Source organism: Chanos chanos, chromosome 7 (assembly GCF_902362185.1).
Source record: "Chanos chanos chromosome 7, fChaCha1.1, whole genome shotgun sequence".
Classification (NCBI taxonomy): domain Eukaryota; kingdom Metazoa; phylum Chordata; class Actinopteri; order Gonorynchiformes; family Chanidae; genus Chanos; species Chanos chanos.
The window spans coordinates 36597036-36625031 of record NC_044501.1 but is presented as its reverse complement, the minus strand read 5'-3'; the positions used below and the strand labels follow the sequence as shown (position 1 = coordinate 36625031).

Sequence of the window (27996 nt, the reverse complement as noted above, 5' to 3'; positions counted from 1 at the left end):
ACTGGGCCTGGGGGTAAACACCCACGCTCCCCGTCCAGTCTCGGTGACACCCACTGCCCCCGAAACAATTCCTCAACAAGTCATCCCCGTTCCCAGGAGGGAAGGTTTCCATCCAGTTCCAGAGGAATGTGTGTGTGTGTGTGTGTGAGATGAGTGTGTGTGTGTGTGTGTGTAAATATGTGTGTGTGTGTGTGTGTCTGTGTGTTCTTATTGGTGCTGAGTAAAGGCTGTTCAGTTAAAGAGGATGGACTCTGGATCTCTGTTGGCCATCTGTGCCATGTGTTTAAGAATGTCCTTCTTAGTGATGATTCCCAACAAACGACTAGAGAGAGAGAGAGAGAGAGAGAGGGAGAAAGGCACTGATTAAATTAAATGATCTGTGAGATACATATAAATCACACTGAGCAAAACAAATCTTCATTAACAAAACTGCGTGTGTGGTTGCACATGAATAAATCTTTTTCATACCACTGTATATGCAGATATAGGCATGGCTGCATATGCGTATATGCATGTGTGTGCGTGCATGCGTGTGCCTGTGTGTGCGTGTGCCTGTGTGTGTGTGTGTGCATGAGTGTGTGTGTGTGTGTGTGTGTGCGCGCGCGTGTGTGTGTGTGTGTGCATGTGCATGTGTGCATGTGCGTGTGTGTGTGCGCGTGTGCATGTGTGTGCGTGCATGTGTGCATGTGTGTGTGTGTGTGTGCGCATGTGTGCGCGTCTCCATACAACAGTTTCTCTCCATCCATTCTCACAGATGTCAGCTCTGTTGCTGCAGCCCAGATGAAATCAACCCAAGAGGCAAAGCAACGCCAACAACTACTCCACTCCATCCTTCCCTCAACATCCTGAGCACATTACAGTTTAGACAGACTCTAACAGTGATGCATTACAGTTAACGCCGCAGTCAAAACACCGCAGACGTGGGTTCCGTCTGTTCTGCTGTTCGCCGCGTTCTCCGCGGGTTTCAGCTCTAGCTCTTTTCTCTCTCTCCCTTATCCTAGATGATGGAATACTGGCGTGTTTTACGGTTTCGCAGTAACGTCTGCTGTGTGTTCTGTTGGCGAGAGTTTAAAGAAAATGACTTCCCTCTGTCCTAACAGCTACCACAACTAAAGAAATATTTTGCCATTTTGTGTCTTAACGATGACTCTAATGTCATTAAAGAATAAATTAAATTGTAGTCCTGTTCATTTTCCCACGAGGCTTCCATTTGTTCGATTCGTACGTGTTCTTGGAGACATTTAATCCACGCAGAACCTGAAGAAACGTACACACACACACACACACACACACACACATCCTCTGACACAAACACACAGCCACGCAATGGCATATACAATCAGCACTCCACTTACATCATTCCTGCACACACACACACACACAGACACACACACACATCCAGGTTCTCCAGTCTTTCAGACATACTAGATCCAGTGCAAGAGGCTGTCAGGAATAAACACGGACCTCGGCGCATTGGCCACGACATCAGTGATGACTTCAGCTCTCTCATAATGTGAAAAGTACAAGCTGAAGAGCTCTGGATGAACTCAAAGTCTCTCATACACACACACACACACACACACACACACACACGCACACACGCACACACGCACACACGTCAAAGAGGACCGGAATGGCAAGATTCTGACGGGACGATTTTCGGGGGAAATAACAAACCATACTTATCGTCAAAACAATGAAAATTATGCAAAAATTCCTGGTCTATCTGTATCGATATCATCGCTTTTTACTCTTAATTTTATTTTGAAGTTTTTAGCTTTTTTTCTTCTTTTTTTAAACTACTCTACCGTCTACTTTACAAAAGCGAAAAAAAAAAAAGCATCGTTTCCCTTAAAGCCAGCCGAGGAATCGGATTACCGTAAGGTACAAAGCACTGTGTTTTACCGTTTATACCGGCATGTCCCGACGAAAAGCCACGTTTTTTATCTAACAGCGATAAGACCCGTAGAACGGCCCCCGAGGCGCGTTGGAAGAAACACGGTGGCCAAAACCGTAACGTCAATCCGCAGAGCTGTCTTCGCTGATTACGACACCCCTGTCACTCAACGAAGCCGACCTGTTAATCTTTTCAGACTGTGTGAAGCTACTGTGTGGAGTTGGAATGTACGCCCCCTCTTGCGCATGGTACGAGGGGAAAATCCGGTTACAGCGAAGCGGTGAATGTACCTTAAGATCTTTTTTTTTTTTTTTTTTTAAAAAAAAAACAAATGGAAGAACATGTGATTGAGTACGAGGGTTATGAAATCTAAACTGTTTTGATTTGGATTTAAGCACAGTAGACACACACACATTCCCACTTCCCCTCCCCCTCATAAACACTTCCAAACACACACTTCCAAGCACGCGCATACTCATAAACGCACGTTAATGTGCGCGCGCGCACACACACACACACAATCAGAACTCACACGAATGCACACAATACACAAACACGCGCACGCGCTCACTCACCCGTTTTGTGTGACCAGGCATTGCCTGAGCCCCAGTTTGCGGAAAATGTCCACTACGATCTCCATGGGCGTTTGATCCGTGACAGTGAAGGGACTGAGGTCCAGGATGCTGCGTAGTTTGACAGGCGGGAGCTCGTTCGGAGGCTGGGACGGAGTGTGTTCTGTGAACAGGACACACGACTCGCTCACGACCCCCTCCTGATGTTTCCGGGCGTTGTCTGCATGACAGAAAGAGACAGAGAGAGAGAGAGAGAGAGAGAAAAGAAAGAAAGAAAGAAAGAAAGAAAGAAAGAAAGAAAGAAAGAAAGAAAAAAAGAAAGAGGGAAGGAGAAGAAAAACAGAAGAGAAGTAGAGAACAGCTGAGTGAACCTGGACCATGACAGCAAACGTGTTAGGCACTCGCGCATACCAAAACCAGACACAAACGTATGACGGCGTATTCACCTAGAGAGATCACCAGGTCTCGACGTAACACGAAACCCACGAGCCACTGGGAATCTTTGGACACCACCACGGGGAAACCGTTGTAGGACGTGTCGTCGACGAGCGCCTCCACCTCGCCCACGGTCATGCCGCTCCGGGTCAGCATGGCGAGGGGTCCGTCGCCGCGGCGAGGGCGCATGACGTCCACGGCCAGGGTTTTGTGCTTGAACTCCTCTTTGGGCTCCAGGAAGGGGTAACCGTTGAGGCGAATGTGAGCCTCGTAGATCCCCTCTCTGCCCAAGGCGTCCGCCACCCATTTACTGGTCATGGTGGCCACCATCAGAGGCACGATATACTCCAGTCCACCAGTTAACTCAAACATGATGACCACTAAAGACACGGTCATTCTCGTCACGCCACCTACAGGAGAGAGAGAGAGAGAGACATGCAGAGGCAACGGAGACAGTGTGAAAGCGAGAGAAAGACAGATAGATAAAGATAGTTAGAGAGAGAAAGAGAGAGAGAGACAGAGAAGTAAGGACCATGGACATATGAATCCCTCCTAAGCCCTCCCAATCTAATTGGACGTATGTGACTTACCCCATCAAAACATAACTGGTATTTAAAAACAAATTCCTCTCAGAAAACATCCGATCTTTAAAATGAAGTGCCACGTGCTACCCCATGCAATAGTACTGCATTAGTATTGCGCTTTGTGTATTTACCCAGGCATGCGGCTGCGCCCACCATGGCGTAAAGCCCTGGAGTGATACAGTCAGCGCCCTCAGAACACCAGCCCTTGAACACATCCCACTCATGGTTATAATACGCCAACTGTTCCATGCCAATGCCCAGAAGCCGCCCGGCGATGGCACCCACCGCCATGCTGGGAATGAACAGACCGGACGGAACCTGGCAGAGAAGGAGAGAAACACGAAAGAAAAGACAGAAGAGGACGGCGAAGTTAGACGAACGCAAGACGTACAACGCGTCGTACGGAACAGCATGTTCTCCACGTTCCATATGGTCTGTTTTATTTGTGCTGCAATATGTCTAACGTTACTAAGATGTTCAGGCAGTCGAGACAAGACTCTCAAAAAAAAACGTCTCATATCTTCTTAAGTTAAACTCCCACGAGAACCCCAACTGGTTTGAAAAATAATAGCCCTGCCATTGTCGAGTTACGAAATGGGAGTGTTATGAAACCCAGACCCCGAGAGATACGAATATGGATATGAGCAGCGGCCTACTTTCATGCCGAAGGTAAACACGGTGATAACCATCTTGAAGAGGAGGGCGAGGCAAAGCTCCCAGATGGCGGTGAAGAGGCCGCGCCCGGCCGCGCGGTTGGACAGCCCGTTGCCGACTTTGCTGATGGTCACGTTGGCGTTGGCGTAGTCGCACAGTTTGGAGGAGTCCAACAGGCTGCAGTCGTTGAAGAGTTCCGAGATCAGCTCGCTACTGCTCATGCGGGTGTACTCGTTGGGAAAGGCCAGGACGGCCGTCGTCAAGGTGACCAGCAGCACCTCCAGGACGGGGTAGTGCCCGAGACGCGTGGTCTTGCGTCTGCGGCACCAGGCGATGTTGGCGCGGATGAAGGCGGCTCCCCACAGCCCACCGAAAATGCCCAGCAGGATAAACGGTACTAGTTCCAACAGGTGCCAGGGATTGTGAAACTCCACGTAGAACAGGACCAAACGGCTGTTCCCGAAAGGGTTTATGGCACGCAGCGTGAACGCGGCCACTAACGCGGCGAAGAACGACCGCCACAGAGTTTTCAAGGGAAAATAGTAGCTAACCTGAAACGAACAAAAAAAAAAAAAAAAAAAAAGAAAGCGCTGATCTAGGATCAGATTTTCCTGTCACGATTCCAATAAACACAATTATAAGAGCTAAGGAAAGCTGATCCTAGATCTGCACTCTGAGACATCTGGCACATATGGGCCCTGAGTACCAGGGGCCAACGATAAATTTGTTAGGAGTTACAGGATTACAGTGTGGCTGTTGGATGCGTGTGGAGCGATAGGGTTAGGGAACGTACCTCCTCCAGACTGAACAGAACCCCTCCGATGGGAGCTCCAAAAGCTACGGACACCCCCACGGCGGCAGCCGCGGACAAGACCTAACGCAGGATTGGACTATGTTTATCCACTGTATTATATGACATAATACATCAGAACAAGCACACGCTGGGTAATGTGTTCCCTGTGCCAGGCGGGGAAAAGAGTTACGGCCTCCCTCCAACACACAGACACACACACACACACGCACACACACGCACACACACGCACACGCGCGCGCACACACACTTTCTCACCACTATTGCTGCTATCTCTCCATCTCTGCAGCACTCGTTACAGCACTCGAGCTCATTACAGACTCTTTAAAACATTACGTTATAGCAACTCGGCAAAAAAAAAAAAAAAGGTTTCTCTCTCCTCCTCCTCATCTCTCTCTCTCTCTCTCTCTCTCTCTATGGTGCACTCCTCCGTACCTCTCGTCTCTTGGCCTCGTTCTTGCGGTATTTGGTGAAGAGGTAGCAGAAGATGTTGGCGCAGCAGCAGGCGACGTGGACGAGCGGCCCCTCCTTCCCCAGACTGAGCCCAGACGACACGGCCAGCACCAGCGTGACGGTCTTAATGATCAGGGTCCATTTTCCCAGGTAACCCCGGATTATAAAGCCACTCAGTATGGTCTTAATCTGTGAAGAAGGCCAAAAAAGCAGAGCCTGTGAATTTTTTTATATTTATGAACAACAGGTTATAATCCCTAATCTGGGGCTCATCTGAGGATGGAGTGTGAGAGATTTTACCAAGTAAAAGAGTTCATCAACATGTTAAAACTCCATTATGCCAAAAAAAAAAATGATAATACATTTGTTTTCCAGAATTTTCTGAAACTTTTTTGTCTCGACGCTTTATCTGGAATTTATCTGTTAGACGGCCACCGTAGCAGAGAGGTTCGGATCATTCATTTCACTTAAATCATGAAAGTTTGTTCAGGTTGAAAAACAAAACAGGTCACGAGAAGCGAAAACCGAGGCGTCCCGCTGTTTAGCTGTTTGCCTGACAGCGCCAATGCGCAACCGACCGGGACCCGACATCTGCAAACAGTTTGTGCCTTTCACACAATAACAGTCATAGCATGGATAAGAGGCACGAAATAAACGATTTTTTTTCTTTACCACATGACAAAATCAGCTTCCATATGTCTTCGCCGAAGAACAAAGATCGCCTCTGTCTCTGCTCGGCCTTAAAACCGAGACGACACAGAATCTCTCAAAATCACCAATCAGCAACGCCGAAATACTAGCTTAAAAGTCCACAACAAACAAAAATCTGTGAGTGAGTTGACCTTGAGAGGAAAGTTCAAGATCAAATTCAACTCTTTACAGTTTGCTGGTTTTAAGCCATTTTAAAGACCAGCGGGAGGAAAATCACTGGTATCCTGGAGTTGCATGATGGAAAACAGCAGGTATTCCGTACATCAGCGTAAACTCTGAAAGCAGAAGACAGGCAACCGACGCCATCTAGTGGATAACACGCTCTCCTACATGAGATATACCTGACTATTTAAATTGGAATGTTTCCTCAAGTGCCATTTGCTATATGAACATGGGTCGCAGTACTAAAGAGAACTCCTATTTATACATCTCCACTAAAACAAGGCTAGCGCTATCTATTCATCCTTCTACCGATCCATCTATGAAAGACGCATGCTGTCTACCCACCGCAGTCTCTTGGCTTGAAACGAAGCCAGACCAGTCCCTGAGAGCAAGAGTAAACAGACAGTCTTTCTTTTTCCAATCAATTTTGTTTTAGCTGCGTTTGTTTTTCCGACTGTTCGGATCATGGTGAAATGAAGTGTCTTTTAATCTTGAGGAATGCTCTCTGTGCGATAAACACACAGTCCACCTGCAAGACAGCTGCTCCGCATACGGGCGTCGTTTGTCACGGAGCCACGCTGAACCACTTTTAAACGCATTCGTTTGTCTTTGTGACGTGCAGATAATAATTACTGTCAGGGCTTAGTCTTCTTCCAGTGTATTGTCAATATAGATTATGGACACACACACAGGGAAAGAGAGAGAAAGAAAGGGGGGGTGTGGGGGGTGAGAGCGGGTGGAAAGAGAGAGAGAGAGAGAGGGGGAGAGAGAGAGAGAGAGAGAGAGAGAGAGAAAGAAAGAAAGAGACTTGTGGTACCTCAGGGATTCCAGATCCACAGGCATATGGCGCGAAGACTCTCACCAGAGTCACAGCCAGGAAAGAGAAGAGCAGAGCCCAGCTCACGTACATCAGGTAGTTTACCACGTAGGCACTCGCCCCCTACACGGCAAACAAAAAAAAAAAAAAGAAAAGAAAAGAAAAAAATCAAACACACAAGAGGACGTGTCTCAGATGGCTCTGCCAAACAAACAGACGCTCGCCCGTGCCCTGGGGACAATGACTTCATAACATGATGACACCAGATGCGATGAATTATAAAAGCATTTTTGATAAGAGAAGAGAGTTCGTAAAACACAGCGACTCAGCCAATCGAAGCGACGTATACTCGTGTGCAAAAAAGCCGTTCATCCGGCTTGGTCCGATTCACGGACTCCCGAGTCACAGCGCGACGCGACGGGTGACGACCCCTGGAGTGTCTTGGAACCAGAGCTAAGCGCCTTCCCAAAGGACAGAGGACACTCTGAGAGTATGTCAAGGTCCCCTAGGTCCCCTGCCTGCAGTTACAATCAGCAAGTCGCTAGTTCTTTCCTCTAACCCACTGAACTGTTGTCTTTCCCCATCAAAAGCTAAAAACGGGATATTAATCTGAGAACTATGTTTTTGAACTTTGTGTTCTTGTGCAGCTATATCCCATACACATGCCATGCTGTATCAAAACATAAAAGTTATGCCTGGTTTTTTTTTTCCATAATGCTTTGATGTATTTCTGTTTTTTTAATAGTGCGAAGTTAATGGTGTCATTTCACGGTGTAATTTCTAATTCAAACCACAAGAGGGAGCATGTGCCCTCTGAAAACCACAAAACCCCCCTTGGCAAGAGCGCAATAAGGGGCTGTGAGGTCAATAAAGCATTGGCAGCAACCTTCAAAAGCATCTGGCGCCCTTCTTCCTTTTCCAATCATACATTTCCCATAAGATTTTACACAGTAAATTCAAAAGAAACAATAGTGCTTTCCTTAAAAAAAAAACAAAAACATTCTCATTAACTCACCCCCCACCCCCAAACAGTTAAGTGGAACCAGAATCGCAGTGAGAGAGGGGGGGGGGGGGGGGGAGAGAGAGAGAGAAAGGGAGAGAGAGGGGGTGGAAGAGAAAGAGAGGGAGGGAGAGAGAGAGAGAGAGAGTGAATATGAAGCAAGAGTGTTTGTATACCAAGTCTGCACTGGATTCAAACTCAAACCTCTGAGAATGAGAAGAAAAACACACACTTTTGGCCAAAGGGGGGATTTAAAGGCTCTCGGTATGAAAATAAAGCCCCACGACTAAAACTAAACTAAAATAAAACGGTACCATCGGGAGAGACGACAGATGATGACAAAGCTACCTCCGGGGCTCCGAAGAGCTCCGCCCAGCTCTTCCACTGCGGACACTTGTCTCGCTCCTGGAACGTCGTCTCTCTGGAACTCCAACAGCAGTGCTCATGGCTATACCGGAACCCGTTCAGACACACGCCACCTTTCAGGTCGGTCATCCACTGGGCACTGATGTCGATTCCTCCAGCCAAGGCACCTGGGGGTGAACGAGACGATGGATTTGACCGAGACTGAACGCGCACAGCATACAATACAGCGGCACGATACGTGACCATCGGCGCAATTAAATGTTAAGGATATTCAGGAACTTTCGTCTAAAACAGCCTCTGCGCAGATGTGAACTTTTTGGTCAGAGTCGTGATTAAATTTATGAGGAACATTGAGGTCCAGGGTACCAAATTAAACAAATAAGAACTGTTTGTCTATGGAGGAACAGAAAGTTCCCTGCGTGGTTAGGCAGGGGAAATCCAAAACCGAAGGTCAGTCTCACAGCTGTGTAAAGCGAGAGCACGAAATCTGAAGGAGAGGACGTTGTTAGATTCTACTGATTTTGGCCAATTAGGCTGAACATTCTACTGTTTTCCAACCAAGGTGACCTTCTATGACATCACCTTCTATGGGCTCTTTTTTGTTTATATGTCCATTTAAAGTAAACAGGAAGTAAAGAGGGTTACACTCACCTGACAGTAGCCCTATCAGAAGCATGAGAAGCCAACCTGAGAAAGCATCGCTAACGCTAAAGAGCAAGTCCCACGTCGACTGGGTTTTCTTATTGGTGATCTAAGAGAGGAAAACCATGAGGGGGGGGGGGGGGGTTGTGAAAAAGCGTGAGAACAAAAATGATTTATCAGTTTACATTTTATCAGATAGACTCATTTCATACTTGAAACACTGACAGACAAGCATTTGACAGCAGTAGAGTATGAAATTCTCCACTTTCAGGGGCTAAAGAGCAAACATTTGAGGAAGTTGTGAACAGGAAGACAAACTAACCTAAAAAGACAAACTAACCACAGGCTGGTGTGTTTCACCTCAGTGCCTCCTCGCCTGAGATAACTACATAAAACTAAAACAGGCCCAATCAACCACAGCGTATTTTGGCAACGTTTTAAATTATATCAAAGAGGTCAAATCAAGTTTACTAACTGCATTTGTAACACATTACGAATAATGTGTGGGGTAAATGGGCTGGCTGCAATAGTAACTACCGCTCCAAATGAATCTAATTACACTAAGGTGCTTCCTAAGTAACATCAAAGCATCATGATGTTATTTAGAAAGCAAACCAGGTTGAATTTCAGCCATGACAGTGCAGGTAAGAGCTAATGTTAGCAGTATTAAGGTGACCCGGTCCAGTCGACCACATCCAAGCGAACCGGACCGTCCACGGCTCACCTCTCTGTGCCTGTCTCGGTCTTTGGACTTTTCCCGGACCCAGTCGATGGTGTTGAAGTCCTCGTACGTGCCAACACCAGGGACGGTCTCGTCCATCAGGTCCATCAGCTTTCCTGCACCATTCTGATGTCTATTTCCAATACCATTGTTGTCTAGCAGGGACAAAAAGCTGGGTTAGTACTTTTTGAGAATGCCCCCCCCCCCCCCCCCCCCCCCCCATTGTTGGTCCTATGAGAAATTAACTGATAAACCATTGATGTTTCACATCATGTTTTGTTAGATTTAAAATTCTGTTGCATTAGTGAATTATACACAAAAAAAGCCCTGAATGAAAAAAAATCCAAAAGGACAGATAAAGAATGATTCTGAAAACAAAACAAGAGAATCATGGGCTGGTTTGGGCTGGTTTGTCACATCAACAGCACAGACCAAAGTACAGGTCATATCACAAGCCAACAAGACCAGGGTAGTACTGGGAGATTCCATCGTCTTGGCTCCTTGCAATATGTCACCTTGTTTCCGGGCAGAAAAAAACGATGACAAAGCATCAGCCACCATGTCAACTGCATGTAACGTAAAACCAAAGTAATCACTTTAAGTCAAGAGAAAGCGGCATCACCTTCAGCTTTATCAAAGGTGACAAACCCTCTCTGTTAACTACAAACAAGACGCTTCAGCTCAGTACTATGCTAGCTGGGTGTGTTTACAATAGCGACTGCTGGGCTAACGTCTTCTAGCCAAAGCATGCGGATAAGAGGTAGCGTAGAATGATAGAATGACACTGCTATACGGGCAGGCAGAGCAGGTTTTACTAACAGGAAATGTACAACTGTTTATTCTTACCAAACAACTTTAAACATGACGAGCTACAAAACAGGTTTCGAAGCTTAGCTCTCAACAAAAAATTCCACTGAGCATTAGCATACATCACATGGAAATTCAAATCCAAATTCAAAGTGCTTTAACTTAACATTGCATAACATATCTCAACATTACTTAACATGACTTAACATTAGCTCTGTGTTGAAAAGTGTCTTTGTGGGGAAGTATGGGTTCCTCTTGCACAATATCCTCAACTTCTCTGTCCATGTAGTCAATATCCACACTTCAATACAGTTCCGAAGGTTGGCACTCCATTAAAGAAAAGATGTTCACTTTCTTCATCATTGTGTTCTCTCCTTCAGACAACTCTATTAATTGGGGTTTTGTTGCAGAAAACTGGCTGCCATGCCGATTTTCAAGATCCTAACAATAAGCCCCCTTAGCTGGTAACTAGAGGAATATGTGAAACCATAATTATCTAGTTCAAATCTTGGCTTCACGGTTTCGATTATTTCTATATGTAAAGACTCTTCTCATTAACAAACTGAGAGACTCATCTGTCATAGACAGTGGATGCAACCATCCCCGACAGACTGGTTTTAGGAACATCACAGTGAAAAGAAAAATATAAAGATAAAAATAAAGACGGTCAAATCTGCTCTACAGCCCAACTTCTCCAAATACTGACATGTACAGTATTCTTTTCTAATCAAGAGTTATCTAAACATAACCTGAATTCCACGAAGCAAAAGAGGTCTCAAAAAAAACGAGAAAAAACAGGAAACAGGGTTGTGGTATAAACATAGACTTTGCTCTCGACCCTAAAACTCTCCCTTACATGAACTGTGAGGAGCAGATCCATGAAGAAAACACAAACAATCAAAGACACTCCGCGCAGGTGTGTGTACATCCGAGCAGCTTAAAAGTAAACGGCAAAGAGTAAAATATTATGGATTCTGGCTCTAAAGATAAGGGCCTTAACAAACATCATTTTTAACTGCCTTATCGTTCTTAGACAGATTAACTTCACAGGCCGTGAGCTCATTCACTCTGCTTCTGTGAAATGTTCAACCGGGGAGGAACAAAAGGATAGAAAACAGAAACAGAGGGATGAAAGAACGAAAACGGGAGAGAGAGATGTGAGCACAAGACTTCCTCCTCCGTGCTTACTCTTCCCTGCCAACTTCTGCTTTAGTATTCCCAAGAAATCTCGATCTGCGTTCCCATTCCAGTGAATGTTAACAGGGCACGGGGTGGGTGTCAGTTGGCCCTGATGGAATCATTTAAACCACAAACACATTTGTTCACTCGCACACAGATGGAAGGAAAAGAGTTACTCGTTCACTGCATCACTCGTTCACAAAGTACACACACAACCACAGGCTCACACACTCGTGGGCTGTGCATATAATCACTCACTCACCACCTCATTAACAGACAGACAAAGACAAAGAAGAAGAGAGATAAGGGGAGAGAGAGAGAGAGACAGGAGGACAGAGGGGGAGAGAGAGGGATAGAGAGAGAGAGAGAGACAGGAGGACAGAGGGGGAGAGAGAGGGATAGAGAGAGAGAGAAAGAGAGAGAGGAAGAGAGAGGGAGAGAAAGGGAGGCAGGGGTAGAGAGAGAGAGAGAGAGAGAGACAGGAGGACAGAGGGATCGAGAGAGAGAGAGAAAGAGAGAGAGAGAAAGAGAGAGAGAGAAAGGGAGAGAAGAAGAGAGAGGGAGAGAAAGGGAGGCAGGGGGTAGAGAGAGAGAGAGAGAGAGAGAGAGAGAGAGAGAGAGAGAGAGCAGAGTAAAGTACACAGGGTGGAGGAGCATGGGAAATGCCTTAGATTAAGCAGTATCTCTGATGTGAGATGATGACTAAACAAGCTGAAGTCTGAACTTATGTGAACACTCTTATTTCCTGTGCTGTGTTAGCAGGGCCGTGATCGACTGCACTGTGGCAGAGGAAGAGGGGTGGTCACACTGCGAGTGAGTCAACGTCCGTGGTTTACCAGTAATCGTTTCACAATTAGCTCTGATACTTCAGAGGCTGTGATATGATATGGGAGCGGATCTTTCTGGAATGATTTTTTTACACGGCTTGCAAACTGCCAGACCGTGGCTGTGCTAACTTCTTGGCAAGCAAGTAGGGAAATAACTAAATTTTTCAAGGGTATCACATGACTCCTCTCTCATGTACCATCTTTAATCAAATCATGCATGTTGTTTTACAGACTTCACATACTCCAAGTCTCCACAGTGTTTTAACTGAATCCTGTACTCACACTGATCACTGTATCTGGCATTTAAAAGCTTGGCTTATCTAAAAAACAATCAAACCACTCACCCTCTCTTTTTAATCATTTCATGTAAGTTTCCCTATCTTCTTTGAACCCCCCCCCCCCGCCCCTCTCTCTCTCTCTCTCTCTCTCTCTCTCTCTCTCTCTCTCTCTCTCTCAGTATACGTGTCAGAGTGGTAACTGCTATCCATTGCAGCATAGTGTGGCTATGCACCGACCTACAGCGACACTTCCTAATCCTCAGACCACAATAAGCCACGCGTCCGATTTCTGTTTTACAGGGGCGTCGCTGGAACTCCGTGAGGGTTGTTCAAGGTCAAGGATGTCAACTCTGTCTGACGCAAGTGTCCATAGCAAATCAAGGACGCGAACACAACCTTACCGCCTACAGACGACACTGCACTGGACTGAAATTTTAAGCGATGTAACACTTACTTTTAAGAGCCGAGGCCTTTCGTTTTATATATTTCTACCTCTTTCAAGAATTTCTATCACTATAAAGACGTAAAAACGTGACGGAGGATGTCACATGCCAAATAAAAGTTATCTCAGTGAGTGGAGACAAGGAGAGGCAAAAATTCTGACAAAGACGCTTGACACGTACTCTTACTAACAAATAAGGAAGCTCTTCGTAACCCTTGCTGATTTGGTATTTCTCTTTTCCTTGGCATTATGTGTGTGAAACAGCGTGAATGGTATATGACACAGACAACGCGTCATCAGTATCCATGCAGTTTGCTTAGCGAAGCGGAGTAAAAAAAAAAAGAGTGTAACCGTTCACACTAGGGTTAATTTAACTAACCCGACACAGGCTATTGAAGCATGATACGAGAATATTACATTAAAACAGCTTGCGATGCGTCAACCTTCTTAAAAGAGACACTTCACGTCTTTAAAGGCATGCAAAGTTGTTGTTTTTTCTCTTCCGATTAACCAAGGCTTCACATTAGCCCTCCCAAAAGAAGATTCTGGTCTGTTGGCCAATGTTACCTCACCACACACGTGTGCTGTGATCCTGTCATTACTGTTATCCTTTTAAAGTTTGGGTGAACGCAAGATGAGCCTATTTCCCTAACAAAATGGGCATCCATACATTTCATGCATTACTCTTGTCTCACCTGAGTTATAGTCATGGTTCATTGGAGGCACGTCGTCAGGGAACTCCAGTGTCCCTGTTAGATCTAGAAGTTCATCATCACTGGTCCCACTGTTGTAACTGTCATTGCAAAAGCCATTATTGTCCATCGTGAGTTCTGTCCGAGTGAAACACGAAAGTAAATGAAATATTATAATAAAGAAAATACACACAGAACGACAACAGAAATAATCCCAGTCACAAATATACAATCCAGACACGGGTAAATCTGTGTTAACTTGCATTCATATGTTTAATGATCAGAAGTGACATTAAACGGAAATGCCGACCTCTGTTTTCGGGAAATTAAAGATAAAATAATCCAGAAGATATAACAAAAGTAGCGACGAGAATCTAGCGATTTTTATGTACACGAAACGGATGTACCTCTTCCTGACGTCTTTAGGTTATTATTCCGAAACGAGAAGAGGTAGTGAAACATTATATCTCTGAAGTGACACAAAAAGCTGTTTTCAGATCAATTCTCAGCTGAATTTGTCAGTCCCGGCACGCTATCGCTGCCACATTAACTTCCTTACACTTTGAGGACCGACTGACATACTTAACAGAGCCCAGCACCAAAACAAATTGCACAACCGTTTGACCAACCAATAGTCGAGAAGATAGGGTCAAACAGCCAGTAGCTCATTGATAAACCGTGCTATCGTTTAAGTTGCCCCCTTATGAACTAACATAAATTGTACGCTCTCTCCTACAATACTAAGGTTTGGATGTAGGAAGAGGGTAGAGTGAACCGCGTATGGTCAAACTTCACCAGAAGCGTTGTAGCACAAACACGGACATATGTTCAATTGACTACGTTAAACTTGATGTCGGTTCAACTATTACTGACAGAATATACAATACTTAAGCAATACTTAAGCGAAATTAACACACTATAGCGTTATATAGTATATTTTCACGACATCTCCATACATTCAGACTTCGCGTTTACGTCATATGACGTCTGACATCGGTACACGAGTCGAGTAAATGAAATCGAGCTGAAGCGGGTTTATTAACTGAAAATTAAGTTAGTTTCCAGTTCTAACGCATTTCAGAAAAATCGATATTCAGCGGTCATCGTGTTTATAAGTACCACAGAAATAACAAGCGATATCATAGGCCTACCTTGTTACTCGGATGAAGTTGGTTGCTGAATGACAGAAGTAATGTCTTGTGACAAGGATTTTAAATTGTGTACAGTAGCGAGTGTAGTCGACCCGGTTGTCGGCTTCGTGAAAACCTTGCGTCATATCACGTTCGAAAACGTTGCTTCTTGACCTCACGGTCTCCCAGTAACAGCTGTCATTTTAAATCATACTGTATAAACAGACCTCAGAAACTTGGACGAATACTAATAACAACTGATGCTTGTTGCATATTTTTCCCTTGACTAAATGTCACTATGAAGTTGCATCTTTCTGAGGCCAATACTGCCACCCACTGTACTGGCGTGACGCATATAGCGTCTGTTTATGGCCGATGGAGTTACAGTTCCTACTCAGCTTAAAAGTTATGGTGAACGTCTTCTGATGTTCTTAGCTTGAATAATATTGTTTATGTTCACTTGGCCCTATGTGTTTGCTAAAAAGGATGAAGTTTTCTGGATCACTGAAAAAAATCAAGTTCGGTGTTTTCATCAAAGGAAGTCTAGTCGCGTCAATCTCGGAGTCGTTGTTTCCAATTAACACGCTGCAGTGAGAGTCCGAATACTTGAATTGATCCACCGAATAGATGATTGAGAGGGGGGAAAAACACACACACACACACACACGCTTTAAACTTCACCTCATTTTACTGTATTTATCAAGCTAGTAGCAGTTTACTGCTGTTTGAAATAACCAGTATTCATCACCAAACACAGGACGAAACAATCAGAAAATGAACAGTGAAGGAACAGAGCTCTAACAGTCACTTCCTACAGCCATATTAAACTCTCCCTCTGTCCCGAGCTGAGATTCATAGCACAGTGTACACAGTGTTCAGTGGCTTGAACATGGCTCTGCTATTGTGGACAGTGCTTCATAGAACATCTTAAATAAACATGCTTGGTTAAATATAACACTTATCAAGTCCCTCTCTGTAGACCAGTAGTTCTCAACTAATTCAGTAACCATGGAACCGTAGAATGTCTTGCTCCACTGATAAAAATCAGGCATACAGTACAGATGCACAGAGACGGACAGAAGCATACACTGAGAAATATTGTTTGACATTTGACATTTTGCCCCCAGCCATAGGATGAGAGCAGCTGAAGTTGATAAGATAATGATTGTGACAGATATAAGCATATGTTCAAACACAAACACGCGCGTGCACACGCACACGCACACACATACACACACACACAACTCAATTAAGGCTGCTTTTTGTTCATTGGGTAAAGAGGTGTTTGAGGAAGGGAAAGTGTTGGAGAGAAGGTAGTTTTACACTCCGAGTTTTTTCCAGCCACACAGTGAGGGTGAAGGTAAGGTGTCCCTTGAGTAATTACCTCACTGTTATGACATCACTGTGAATGTTTAAAGGATTTCATATGATCCTTGCCCGATAGTGACAACTGGGCACAGACACAGAGAATCACTTAATTAAAAAAGAGGATCTCTTGTGGAAAAAAAAAAAACATTTTCAGGGATTAAGCCAGAGCCATAAATGAAAAAAAAAAAAACATTTTGCAGACCAAAAAATATTACATCAAGCACTGTCATGGAGGATTACAAAGAGCGCAAAACCGTTTGAGCGTGTTTAAACTGTCAGTTGGGTGTAACAAGTCATTGCTGTAAAAAAAAATGGGGAAAAAAGGTAAAAAAAGAAAGAAAAACATCTATAGGCCAGTGAGGCAAAAGTCACAGTGTTTCTGTGTGATTATGTGTGCGCTTCCCTTAGCAGGTTACTCTGTGTTCCTGTGCTCCTGATTGGAAGACTAGTAAACGACCCCCCCCCCCCCCCCCCAAAAAAAAACCCACACATACAGAATGAGGTGATGGTTTAAAGGTTCTGACCAGGTCCGGTTGTTTTTGGTACATTTAGTGCATTTGAGTGGATCATATTTGAAGACAGATCATATTGCTTAGAAGTGGTGAAGAATAGCAGCGCCTTGACACACTAACACACACACACACACACACACACACACACACACACACACACACTGAACACAGCAAGAAACACTGGTAGCTGAACACTCAGCCGTGCAGAGTGAGGATGACGGAAAAATGACATGAGGTATTTTTTTTTGGGATGTCCATCTGCCATGATAGATTGAACTGTTTTCGATTCGTTAATCAACGGAAGTACTGTTACACATTGTCACAATGGATTAAAAAAAAAAAAGAGAGAGAACAAAAGAACATGAGAGGAGCTAAAGCACAGGGAAGCTTTTTTTTGATTTGCACTGTATGTTAAATCACACTCTACTTCTTTTAGCTCTGTTTCGGGAGCAGCACCGGTATAAGGGGCTCGTCTAACGGGGGTCGTCGGGTGCAGCGATCTTCTCCAAGCTTGGCTCCACCCCCCAGATTTCACGAGCATACTGGGCAATAGTGCGGTCACTGGAGAACTTTCCACTGCCTGCGATGTTCCGAATCACCTTCTTGGTCCATTCCTTAGGGTTCTGTCCAGGGAAAGGGATTCACAGTGTATCATCTCCAGAATGATTATCATTACAATTCTTAGAAAATATGAATAGTAAAAAAAAAAAAAAAAACAAGAAATTAACCGTATCTCCCGACCTTTGTCAAAGGAAAACTAAAAATTAGCTGGGTTCGAGAGAAATGTACTATATCAACATTTTGTTAAGGTACACAATTATTTTGATGCAGTGTTTTTTCAAAGAATGTGGCTAACTGTTAGCAGTGGCTATGGTAACAGTGCTGTTGCTATGGTAACAAAAGAACTTCCAAAAAGCATTCAGTACTGACCTTGTACAGGGCGCTGACTTTGTCCTGGCATTTGATGTAGTCCTCATAGTCAGCAAACACTTTAAACCTGAAAGACATAGTCATGACGAGGGAACATGAACCTCAACACATGAAGGAGAAGGTGGGAATGTGTCTGTTGGTAACAAAACCAGAAAAAATGAGAAAGAAAGAAAGTAAGAAAGTAAGAAAGAAAGAAAGAAAGAAAGAAAGAAAGAAAGAAAGAAAGAAAGAAAAAGACAAATTCAAGCTTTATCTATGATAATTCTAACAGTACCTGTCATGATGCATCAGTAGGTCAACGATGCCCTTGAAGAGATCGGGCTCACCGGGGCTGAAGATTCCTCCTCCGATCTGATCGATCGCATGCTTCAGCTCAGGGATGCGGTTATAGTACTCAACGGCATCGTATCTAGTTAAACACAGTCATTACAGTCGATTAAACATCGGTCGATCCGAACGGAAATTTGCATTTGGGACACTCACACGGAGTATGGTTCCAGAAATCATTAACACTCTACTGTTAGACAGCTACTACAATGGGATCAAATGGCCTCGCAGACCTTTTACCACAATTCAGAGTAGAAGCTAACATTGACCACTGACTCGCTCTTCACAAGAAGTGCCCTCACACAGTCCAGAACAGTCCATGTTAAAATGTATAAGAATGTCTCCATTGTAAGTTTTTAAAGCAGTAAAACAGTTTTGTAAAAGTTACAATTAATCAACTTAATTATTATAACCCTGACTATAATCACCATCTTATGAAAAGTTCACAGTACCCATCACGGTCACCAGTGCTAATTCAGAACTATTCCCCAATTCGTTTTTTTTTTCTTCTCTTTTTTACCCCTTCTTGTCCAGAGCCTCCACATCCTCCACCCTCATGCCGAAAATGAAGAGGTTCTCTTCTCCCGCCTCCTCGGCCATCTCTACGTTGGCTCCGTCCATGGTGCCGATGGTCAGAGCTCCGTTAAGCATAAACTTCATGTTGCCTGTTCCGGAAGCTTCCGTGCCGGCAGTGGAGATCTGTTCGGACAGATCAGCCGCGGGAATGGCTGGGAAGAAGGAAAGAAAGAAAGAAAGAAAGAAAAAAGAAAGAACGAAAGAAAGAGAAAGAAGGAAAGAAAGATATTAAACAACTTCCTTGACGCAGATTAAGAGACCTCACACCACATCCCCCATTAAAGTGTATGGGTTTTTTTTTTTCCCCAGTACCTTTCTCAGCCAGGGTGACCCTGTAGTTCTCCAGGAAAATGACTTTGAGACGGTCTCCCACCACAGGGTCGTTATTGACCACGTCTCCAATGGAGGTGATAAGCTTGATGATCATTTTGGCCACATGGTATCCAGGAGCAGCCTGGAGCAAACAGGTGAAAACAAATTTAGTACACAGTGCATTCACTCATTCAGTCAACGGAAATCTTCCATATGTAATTCTTTCAGTCTGGGTGTGGTTTCGGATCAAGGTTTTTGGTTTAGGAGCACCTGCCCTCTGACCTCATGCAAAAAGCAAACAAACAAACAAAAAACAACTGCTGTGTACAAAAGATGTACAAAAGAAAACATTCTAACTCACCTTTCCACCAATCATTATAGTCCTAGGGGTCCAAGATTTGTTGGGCTCTTTCTTGATGCCTGATTAGAATGATAAGTGTGTTAGCTTAGCGTACAGAGGTCTGGAGTGAGCTGAAGTGTCGGGGGGGGTGGGGGTGGGGAGCACTCACGGTTGTACAGCGTGACAATATGAAGGCAGTTGAGCAGCTGCCTCTTATACTCATGGATCCTCTTGACTTGGAGGTCAAACATTGAATTGGGATTAATCTTCACTTTGTAGTGTTCCTCCAGATGAACAGCAAACTTCAGCTTGTTCTCCTACGGAAGGAAACATGAAACATACATCTCATGAATTCTGTTTGTAAAGCTATTCTAACCTTTAAACTGTTATTATAGCTGAACTACTGTGGTTGTTATATGTTAATTTAAAGTTCATGTTCAATGTTGGGGTCTCTGACCTGTTTGACCTTGGCGACGTCTCGGATGAAGGCATCATCATCCACAAACTTCAGGAGCTTTTTCAGCTGGCTCAGGTCACGGATGTAGTCTTCTCCAATTCTCTGATGTAAGTGAAGAGGAACAATAAACTTGACATCTGGATATTGCCTTCAATGAGTTTGTCGACATCATGGTGCTCTAAGAGCAGGTGGCAGTTATCAATAACTTTGTTTTTAAGTCCAGTGTCTTTTCTTCTCTCTCTCTCTCTCTCTTTCTCTCTCTCTCTCTCTCTCTCTCTCTCTCTCTCTCTCTCTCTCTCTCTCTCTCTCTCTCTCTCTCTCTCTCTCTCTGGCGCCACCTGCTTGTCTCCAGAAGTACTACACAGAACTCCTTCCAAAAAGTCAGCAGAGATCCTCACCTCCGCAATGACCTCTGCCAGTCCAGGATTGCACATCACCAACCAGCGTCGGGGGGTGATCCCATTAGTCTTGTTCTGGAATTTCTTAGGGTCCAACTCGTAGAAATCCTTAAATCTGTCAGATGAGCAAAACCGTAGCTCTCATTTCTATAATAAATGTCAGTGTTTTTCTATAGCAAACAGAAGGAACTACATCAAGAAATTTTCAGTTTAAGTCTATAAGTATATAAGCATTTTTTACAGCAAAAAGAAAACCTGAGAGAAAAACTGCTTTAGTACCACATTCTTCAACTGCTCCAACTCTCGACTCTTCAATTACAATTCCGAAATCTTTTTCAAAAGATTATCTAGGATGTCATATGAGTTTAATACATGGTATGTTACATACACAGTGGCTTTGAGGATCTCAGAGTGAATGCGTGCTACTCCGTTCACCGCGTGAGAACCAACGATGCAGAGATGCGCCATGTTGATTCTCTTCTGCCCGCCCTCCTCGATCAGAGACATACGGCGAAGTCGGTCGTTATCCCCCGGGTACAGGGCCGCGATACGCTGAGGGGAATTAGATCAGAAGAAAGATTCTGAATGACATAATCATTGGCTGTCACGGGAAAATAGACGGTCGGCCAGCAACCCTCTGGCTAAAACACAAGCTTGTCTACTGTGAAAGGCCCAGTGGCTTGACTTTTAATGGAGTGTTTACACTGCAGTGATAGAAAATGGAAGAGTCAACAAGAGGCTACAGTCTGTTGATCTGGCGTGAAATGAATGGGGGTGAAATTGATTGGATTTCTCTCGGGGGGGGGGGTGGGCGTTTTAATGAGGAATGCGTCGCGGTCAGATGCTCCCTCTAACCTCCAGGTGGCGTCGGTTGATCTCGTAGATTATCTCCAGGTGACGAGGCAGAAGGTTCTGGAACAAATCGATTGGCCAGCGCTCCAGGGCTTCGGGCAAGACGGTGTGGTTGGTATAAGCACAAGTACGCACACAGATATCCCAAGCCTGGCACAAAGAGAAAATATCAGAACAAAATGTAGTCACTTATACGTGAGTATAGTTCAGTTTTACCAAAAATGTTCCACAAATGGAGAAGACATTTATCTACCGTTGAACAAATATGATAGTCTGTGTGACTGATGGACATGTCAACACTTCGTTGACCACCAGAAGAAAAACGTTAAAGGGAGTAATGAGCTGATAAAAAAGAAGGAGGACAGGAAAACAAAGAGATGATGGAGAGATGGACTCACTTTATCCCAGGGCAGTTTCTCATCGTCAAGGAGGATTCGCATTAACTCAGGGATAGCCATGGCTGGATGAGTGTCATTCAGCTGGATGGCCACCTGAACAAACAAACACACACACACACACACACACAATGAGAATGAGGAAAAACACACACACGCACGCACGCACACACACACACACACACCAGACATACACACACTCACACACACACCAGACACACACCATCACATGCTATAAATAAAGATACAGCTGTAGATAGAGCTGTTTCTTTATTCATTTTCACGTTCAGCTAAAGCAACAGTATAATTTCACATAAAACAGCACCTCAATGATTCTTTTTATTTTACCATTGTGTGGGAAGAGAAAAATACTTTTGATTAATAACTATTTTAAGGTCTACATATGTGAATTAATTGGGGCAAAAAAAAGCTATTATTCTTTATCTGTTGAAAGGAACTGGGGATAACTGAGTGTTGTCCACTCTGGAATTCCTTAGGCGCTCTCACTTTGTCAGGCAGTTTGGAGAGGTCCGTTCTGACTGCCTCCGTGGAGCCAAATTTGGAAGCCTTAAAGCGTCGGATGATGTCCTGCAGAGTGGCGGCCACGACAAAGTACTCCTGCTTCAGACGCAACTCTTTTCCTTCAAAGAACTTTAAAACAAACACACACACACACAGATACACAAACACACACACACACACTGAGATGAACTGCCTGCTCAACCTAGTCCTTCAGGGTTTGGGGTTTTTTGTGTGTGGGTGTGTGTGAGAGTGGTTTAATTTATTGACTGTTTAAAAGCTGTTGATCATGTGACAGCTGTGATGTCATAGAATGTTCCACTCACATTATCATTGGGATAAAGCACACGTGAGATGTTCTCAGCCAAGTTTCTGTCCAGTACCGCTTGAATATAGCCACCAACATTAACTGCAATTTAAAAAAAAATAGCCTTAGTGAAAATTTGCTATGGTATTCTTAAGAATCATTTTATAATAATACAGCAACAGTTTGAGTGGTTTTGGTCATAAAACATTTGATCGCGTTCAGATAAATTCACATCCTGGATAAAATGACTGTTAATAAAATCTAACAGAGCTGACAGATTGTAAAAGCCAGAAAAATACTTACAGTCCTTGAGGTTGAATTCACAGGGCGCTTTAGCAGACCACAGTCTCATCGTGTTGACAATGTTATTCCTGTACCCAGGCACTGGAGTGTCATAGGGTAAGGCTAACACCACCTATCAAAGCAGCAAGACAGCCGTTTGAATGTTAACACTTTTTAAAGAATCTTTTTATTGATGTTTCATAATAAAGAATAATAAGCATGCCAGTTGGAATGTGTAAAACTGTTAAAACATTTTATAGACTGGGTCAAGAGTTTGGCTTCTTTCTGATTGACAGTTGGAAACGTGACTTTGAAACAAACTCTTCTTTTTTTTTTTTAATCTTTTAGGACAGCTTTTTTTTTCACGCTCCCTTGCCTGTGTGTCCACCCATTTAACTCCATCAGGGTGGTGCTCGGTGCGACCGTAGAAGTGAACAGGACGCATGTACTCTGGGCGGGCCTTCTCCCATGGGTTGCCATAGCGAAGCCAATCATCAGCCTCCTCGATCTGTTGGAATATGTCAATCACTGAGGTGCTGAATGAATCAGCAAATAAATATGGAGAAGTGTTTAGGGTTTTTTACAGTCCATAGTGCGCACACACACTCACACACACGCACACACACACACACATGCGCACACACACGCATTTCATTACCTGCCAGCCATTCGCAATTTTCTGGTTAAAGATTCCGAACTCGTAGCGGATGCCATAACCGTACGCTGCCAAACCCAAGGTTGCCATGGAATCCAGGAAGCAAGCTAAACAGAAGAACAGAGGAGGCGGGGGGGGGGGAGGATGTTAAAAAGAAAGACTGCTACTACAGCTGAACAGTTTTCACATTCTTTTAGCCAAAAAGCAAAGGGAGCTCACCAGCAAGACGGCCGAGGCCTCCGTTTCCCAGACCAGCGTCTTCCTCAATGTCCTGAAGCTCCTCCATATCCAGGCCCAGCTAGCAAACACAGTTATTAGTCAATATATGTGTGCGTGTATGTGTGTGTGCATGTGTGTGTGTGTGTGTTCACACAGGAAAAACAGATCTCCGAACTTCATTACTGTAACAGAATTTTAATTCAAGAAGCAAAACAGCTACATTTGCGAAGGGTTCAAAACCTTCACAGACACAACATCTTATGACTCATCTCGTGAGGCGCTCTGAAGGCAGACTGCTCAAGTGGAGATTTAAATGATTTAAAAGACTAAATCGGGGAGCGAGCAGATATGTCGAGAGATAAGATGTAGTCGAGCAGGGGGGCGGGGGGGTGTGGTCGTGTTTTTGGAATCGGTCCTGTAGACTGCAGAGCATGTCAGACCTGATAAGTAGCCTCGTCACAGGCGTTCTCCAAAGCCAGGTTCACCATGGTGTTCTGTAGAGTGCGGCCCATGTAAAACTCCAAAGAGAGGTAATACACACGCTAGAGAGAGAGAGAGAGAGAGAGAGAGAGAGAGAGAGAGAGAGAGAGAGAGAAGGGGGGATTAGAGAAAAGACAGAACGAGAGAAATGTCACGTAAGACTTTAGGACTATGCTATTTTACACAGGTTGTATGTGGTATATTCTGTACTACGGGAAACTCTCTGCCCCATTAAGAGCTATTTTCCTCATTACTGCATTGTGCAGTGTTTCCCAGTCCTGATCCTGAATCAGGGAGACACCCAAAATGTGCTGCGCTTTCTGCGACCAGGAACAGAGCTGCCTTTGGAAACACTGACATGGTGTTACCGTTTCCGTTGGCTCTACGCTGTTCCGCCGTGACGCGTAAAATACACGTCTGTCCCTAAGCCGAATATGAATGTGAATATGTCAAGGTTTTGCATTCATATTGTGATGTTTTTTCAAGGCTTCAAAGAATCCAGTCTCAGTTCATAATGTCAAAAGAAGTCTAGGGTGGCAATAGCCAAAGCAAGACTGTAGCTGATATGAGTGACTGTGACAGTGATAGACAAATTGAGTCTGCATGGCCAGAGATCTGCCCAGACACCACTGCAAACCGTCCATCAGCAGTCTCCGTTTGTCCAGTCTAATTGACTAGAAACCGCCTGAACACTTTAAAGTTTGCTCCTTGACTTCAGCACAGCACAGCACAGGGCATGGCAACAAATATGGGTGGTGTGGGTGTGTGTGTGTGTGTTTGTGCGTCTATAATAATGTGACCCTGGCATTTGCGCCACAGTATAAATAGTGTCATTGGAGATCTCTCCAAAAGGTTAAATGATCAGTCTACGTGCCAACCGATTATAGTGTTCAGTTTAAAAGCACTAACACACAAGGACAATTTACCTCTTTGTGCAACTCTGACGTATTTTGAAGAAGAAACATGATTATATCCATTAGATAATTTAATCTACAAGGTACGTGTTTTGCTCGTTACGATCAAGTCTTGGACAGTTATGTAGTTGCATTGTCCAACAGGATGAGGGTGTGTGCGTTTGTGTGTGCGGTGTGTGTGTGTGTGTGTGTGTACTTCCAAACCGTTTACTCTGCTGTTTCATAGCCACGGAACGGCATGTCCTTAGTGACTGAGCTGTAATATATTTTTGTATCATAATGTTAGGACAATGAAACGTCTCCGCTACTAACAGGGATAAGCCTTGCGCAAACAATAGCCTACGCAGCATATAAACACATTTATATTCAAAATAAGGTAATTAAGAGACTGTGATGTCTTTTCTTTTTTTTTTTTTTTAGAACAATTGATTAATGGACAAAATTTAAGCTAAAATTACTTAACCTGTTGATATTGTGTGATGTCCTATGTCATTCATTTAAGAAACTACTCTATGTCTCTGTGTACATTAATTATTAATTTAACATTACTGCAGGGTGCCATCGAAGCTTTCACAGCATGCGATGCCAGTCTGTTGGTTCATTCTGTCTCTGATTATGTAATGCTCGTAGTAGGCTTTGAAGCATACCGCTCTATGTGATGCTGGGATTTTCCGAGACAAGAAAACGCACGATACGCGTAAAACGAGGATTCTCCAAATAAATTTTTATGATATGATTCATATGAGCTGTCTGAACATTATATTATCAAAGGTTAGTCGGTTTGCATCAATGGTACCCCTCGAGACTACATATCATGTACTGCGCAACTATGTCCCGGTTGAATAGCAACCCCTCCCCCTTTCCCATGAACTGTCAGCGGCGTACGTGCAGGGGGGGACAAACAGAGATGACAAAGCTGTCTGAATGTGGCGGCTTACTTTGGGATCTGTCTCGTAGTAATGTTGCTGAGTCCTGATCCATCTTCCCACTAAATGGTCACGGACGGTGTTGGCCAAGGCGAAGTAATAGTCTCGCTTCGTCGCTACATTGCGGTCCTTTACCAGAGTGAAGTGCAGATGGCGATTGAAATTAGTCTTGAGGTCTGCAACATTTTCCACTCCTGCAAGTCCCCTCACTGAAATTTGCTTCCTTTTTTCTTGGTCTGTCAACGGCTTGGGCATCTTGTTGTTGTTTTTTTTCGGTTGTCAAATATATGAAATTTAACAGAGGCTCGTGCAGAAGAGATGATACGTGATGCCAGCTGCGTCGGTGGCAACCCGCGTCACTCAGCTCGACCTCTGATGCTGCAGGAACACGGAGTACCGGCAGAGCCCAACTCTTTAAATGTGGACATAATTTATTTCGGATTCAGGGCGGGCTCTAGTGAAGAGAGACCAATTGACGGACTGTATTATAATTCCCCCCATTATTAATGAGAGGAAAAAGGCCTGCATGAGATAAAAAGAGATTTTCAGTGAATCCTTAAGACACAATTTCACACTTTAAAGAAATATTGCGGGTGAAAGGTAGAAGCGAGTGTTATTAATATCAGTAAGTGGTCATTCGTTATTCATGCAACAAACACATTGTATGCATACTATTCATTCTTACAATGGCCTAGCACCTGTTGCGAAAACAATTTCTCTGCATTTGTTTAGCAACCACGAGGATGCGTCACATTTAAAAGCAACAGATTTAGAATAAAAAATAAAAATGCAGGCAAATATGCAATACACGGTGTCCTCTCAAGCTCTTCTTACCTAATGAGGAGTATTAGGTTTGTATTTTATTTGGCTTGCTACAGAGTAACCGATACTATTACTGAATTGAGATTTGAAAAGTACTTCTTTCATTCAAAGTAGGGGGACCCAGGGACATTGTGTATTTTCTGAAATATTATCATGAATCACTATGGGAGTCATCTGACCATTAAAACTATTTATAGCCGGTTCGCCCCACCTTACCCCACCCCCTTTTTTGTGCAACCGCGACAATTCATTTGGTGGGTTGCAAACTAAAAAGAAACAACTCACCCAGCAGCTGAAAACACTGTGACAACGATCTACGCAACGAGACGTTAATACACATTAATCTTTGGTTTAACATTTTCTATATTCTCAAAGGCACGGATATGGACTGCCCTGACCAGAGCTCCCTCTGCTGAAACAATAGAGGGACTGGATGCTATTTTGGTTCACCTTGGAGCCACAGGAGGTTAGCGACTTCCACTGACTGAGAGATTCTGCTGGATCATTTTACACACGCCCTATTCTCAGCACTGCCCCAGCTACACTCTTCAGGTTTTGTAATCATAGCGTGGGATCGAAACCATTAACGTTATCCTCTAATGATTCTCAACTCCAGTCCCGGGGGCCTACTCTCCTGTATGTCTTTGTTTTAACTCCTCATTATCACATTTAATTGAGCTAATCGAGGGCTCGATGATTAATTGATCAGTAGAATCAGGTATGGCAGTCCTGAGTTAAAACAAAGACGTGCAGGACACGGGGCCCCTCAGGACCGGAGTTAAGGATCGCTGCTCTAGAGCAAGATTTTCCCGATCCTGTTCCTGAAGGCGTGAAAAAAAGTCTAGACGTTTTATATCTTGTTGCCCTCACACAAGTAATTTAGCTCCTCTGACTCAGCTAATTCTCAGGGTCGTGATTAATTGAAGCAGCTAGCGCCAGAGAAGGGTATCCGCCGTGGCTTGGTTGGTTAGGCGCTCACCTCGCAACGCGAGGGTCAGGCGTACGAGCCCGGTTGAGCCACGGTTGACTGCAACAAGGGCATGCAGAGAAGTACAGTGCTACACTGCCACATCCAAAGCCCCTCCGAAAAGGGCACCGCCTTAGCAATAAAGGGGAGTCCCTGGCGTAAAACAGGAACAACAAGTGTCACGACAGCGAAAGACCGAAACGGTGTGGTGCCGTGGTCCCTCAGCAGAATTAAGAAGTGTTCTGAGGAATGTTCCGG

General features: G+C 44.2%; 2 protein-coding genes across 8 annotated transcripts; both read right to left on the bottom strand.

The window, feature by feature from the left end:
- Nucleotides 1-206: 206 nt before the first annotated feature.
- Nucleotides 207-14180, bottom strand: clcn5b (chloride channel, voltage-sensitive 5b). Of its 5 annotated transcripts, none has more exons than XM_030779750.1 (14): nt 14043-14180; nt 13030-13044; nt 12031-12033; nt 9829-9951; nt 9114-9213; nt 8445-8629; nt 7097-7219; nt 5389-5595; nt 4936-5016; nt 4145-4693; nt 3620-3806; nt 2916-3314; nt 2473-2689; nt 207-322 (listed from the first exon to the last, which is right to left on the bottom strand). In XM_030779750.1, exons 1-14 carry the CDS (start codon nt 14178-14180, stop codon nt 232-234), a joined length of 2418 nt encoding a protein of 805 aa, XP_030635610.1. In that variant the 3' UTR covers nt 207-231. The 5 variants fall into 5 exon arrangements, with proteins under 5 accessions (XP_030635610.1, XP_030635611.1, XP_030635607.1 ...); XM_030779751.1 differs by lacking the exon at nt 12031-12033 and adding an exon at nt 12546-12556 and having other exon boundaries at nt 14054-14180; XM_030779747.1 differs by lacking the exons at nt 12031-12033; nt 13030-13044 and adding an exon at nt 13778-13785 and having other exon boundaries at nt 9829-9978; nt 14054-14180.
- Nucleotides 14181-17533: 3353 nt separating this feature from the next.
- pygmb (phosphorylase, glycogen, muscle b) lies at nt 17534-26204 on the bottom strand. Of its 3 annotated transcripts, XM_030779782.1 has the most exons (20): nt 25962-26204; nt 24070-24171; nt 23630-23708; nt 23414-23517; nt 23132-23263; nt 22777-22888; nt 22493-22575; nt 22155-22298; nt 21651-21743; nt 21256-21402; nt 20789-20952; nt 20401-20515; nt 20003-20104; nt 19715-19862; nt 19567-19625; nt 19206-19347; nt 18838-19045; nt 18265-18399; nt 17991-18057; nt 17534-17683 (listed from the first exon to the last, which is right to left on the bottom strand). In XM_030779782.1, the coding sequence occupies exons 1-20, from the start codon at nt 26202-26204 to the stop codon at nt 17534-17536; spliced, it is 2529 nt and encodes an 842-aa protein (XP_030635642.1). The 3 variants fall into 3 exon arrangements, with proteins under 3 accessions (XP_030635642.1, XP_030635643.1, XP_030635644.1); XM_030779783.1 differs by lacking the exon at nt 24070-24171; XM_030779784.1 differs by lacking the exons at nt 23630-23708; nt 24070-24171 and having other exon boundaries at nt 23414-23434.
- Nucleotides 26205-27996: the final 1792 nt, after the last annotated feature.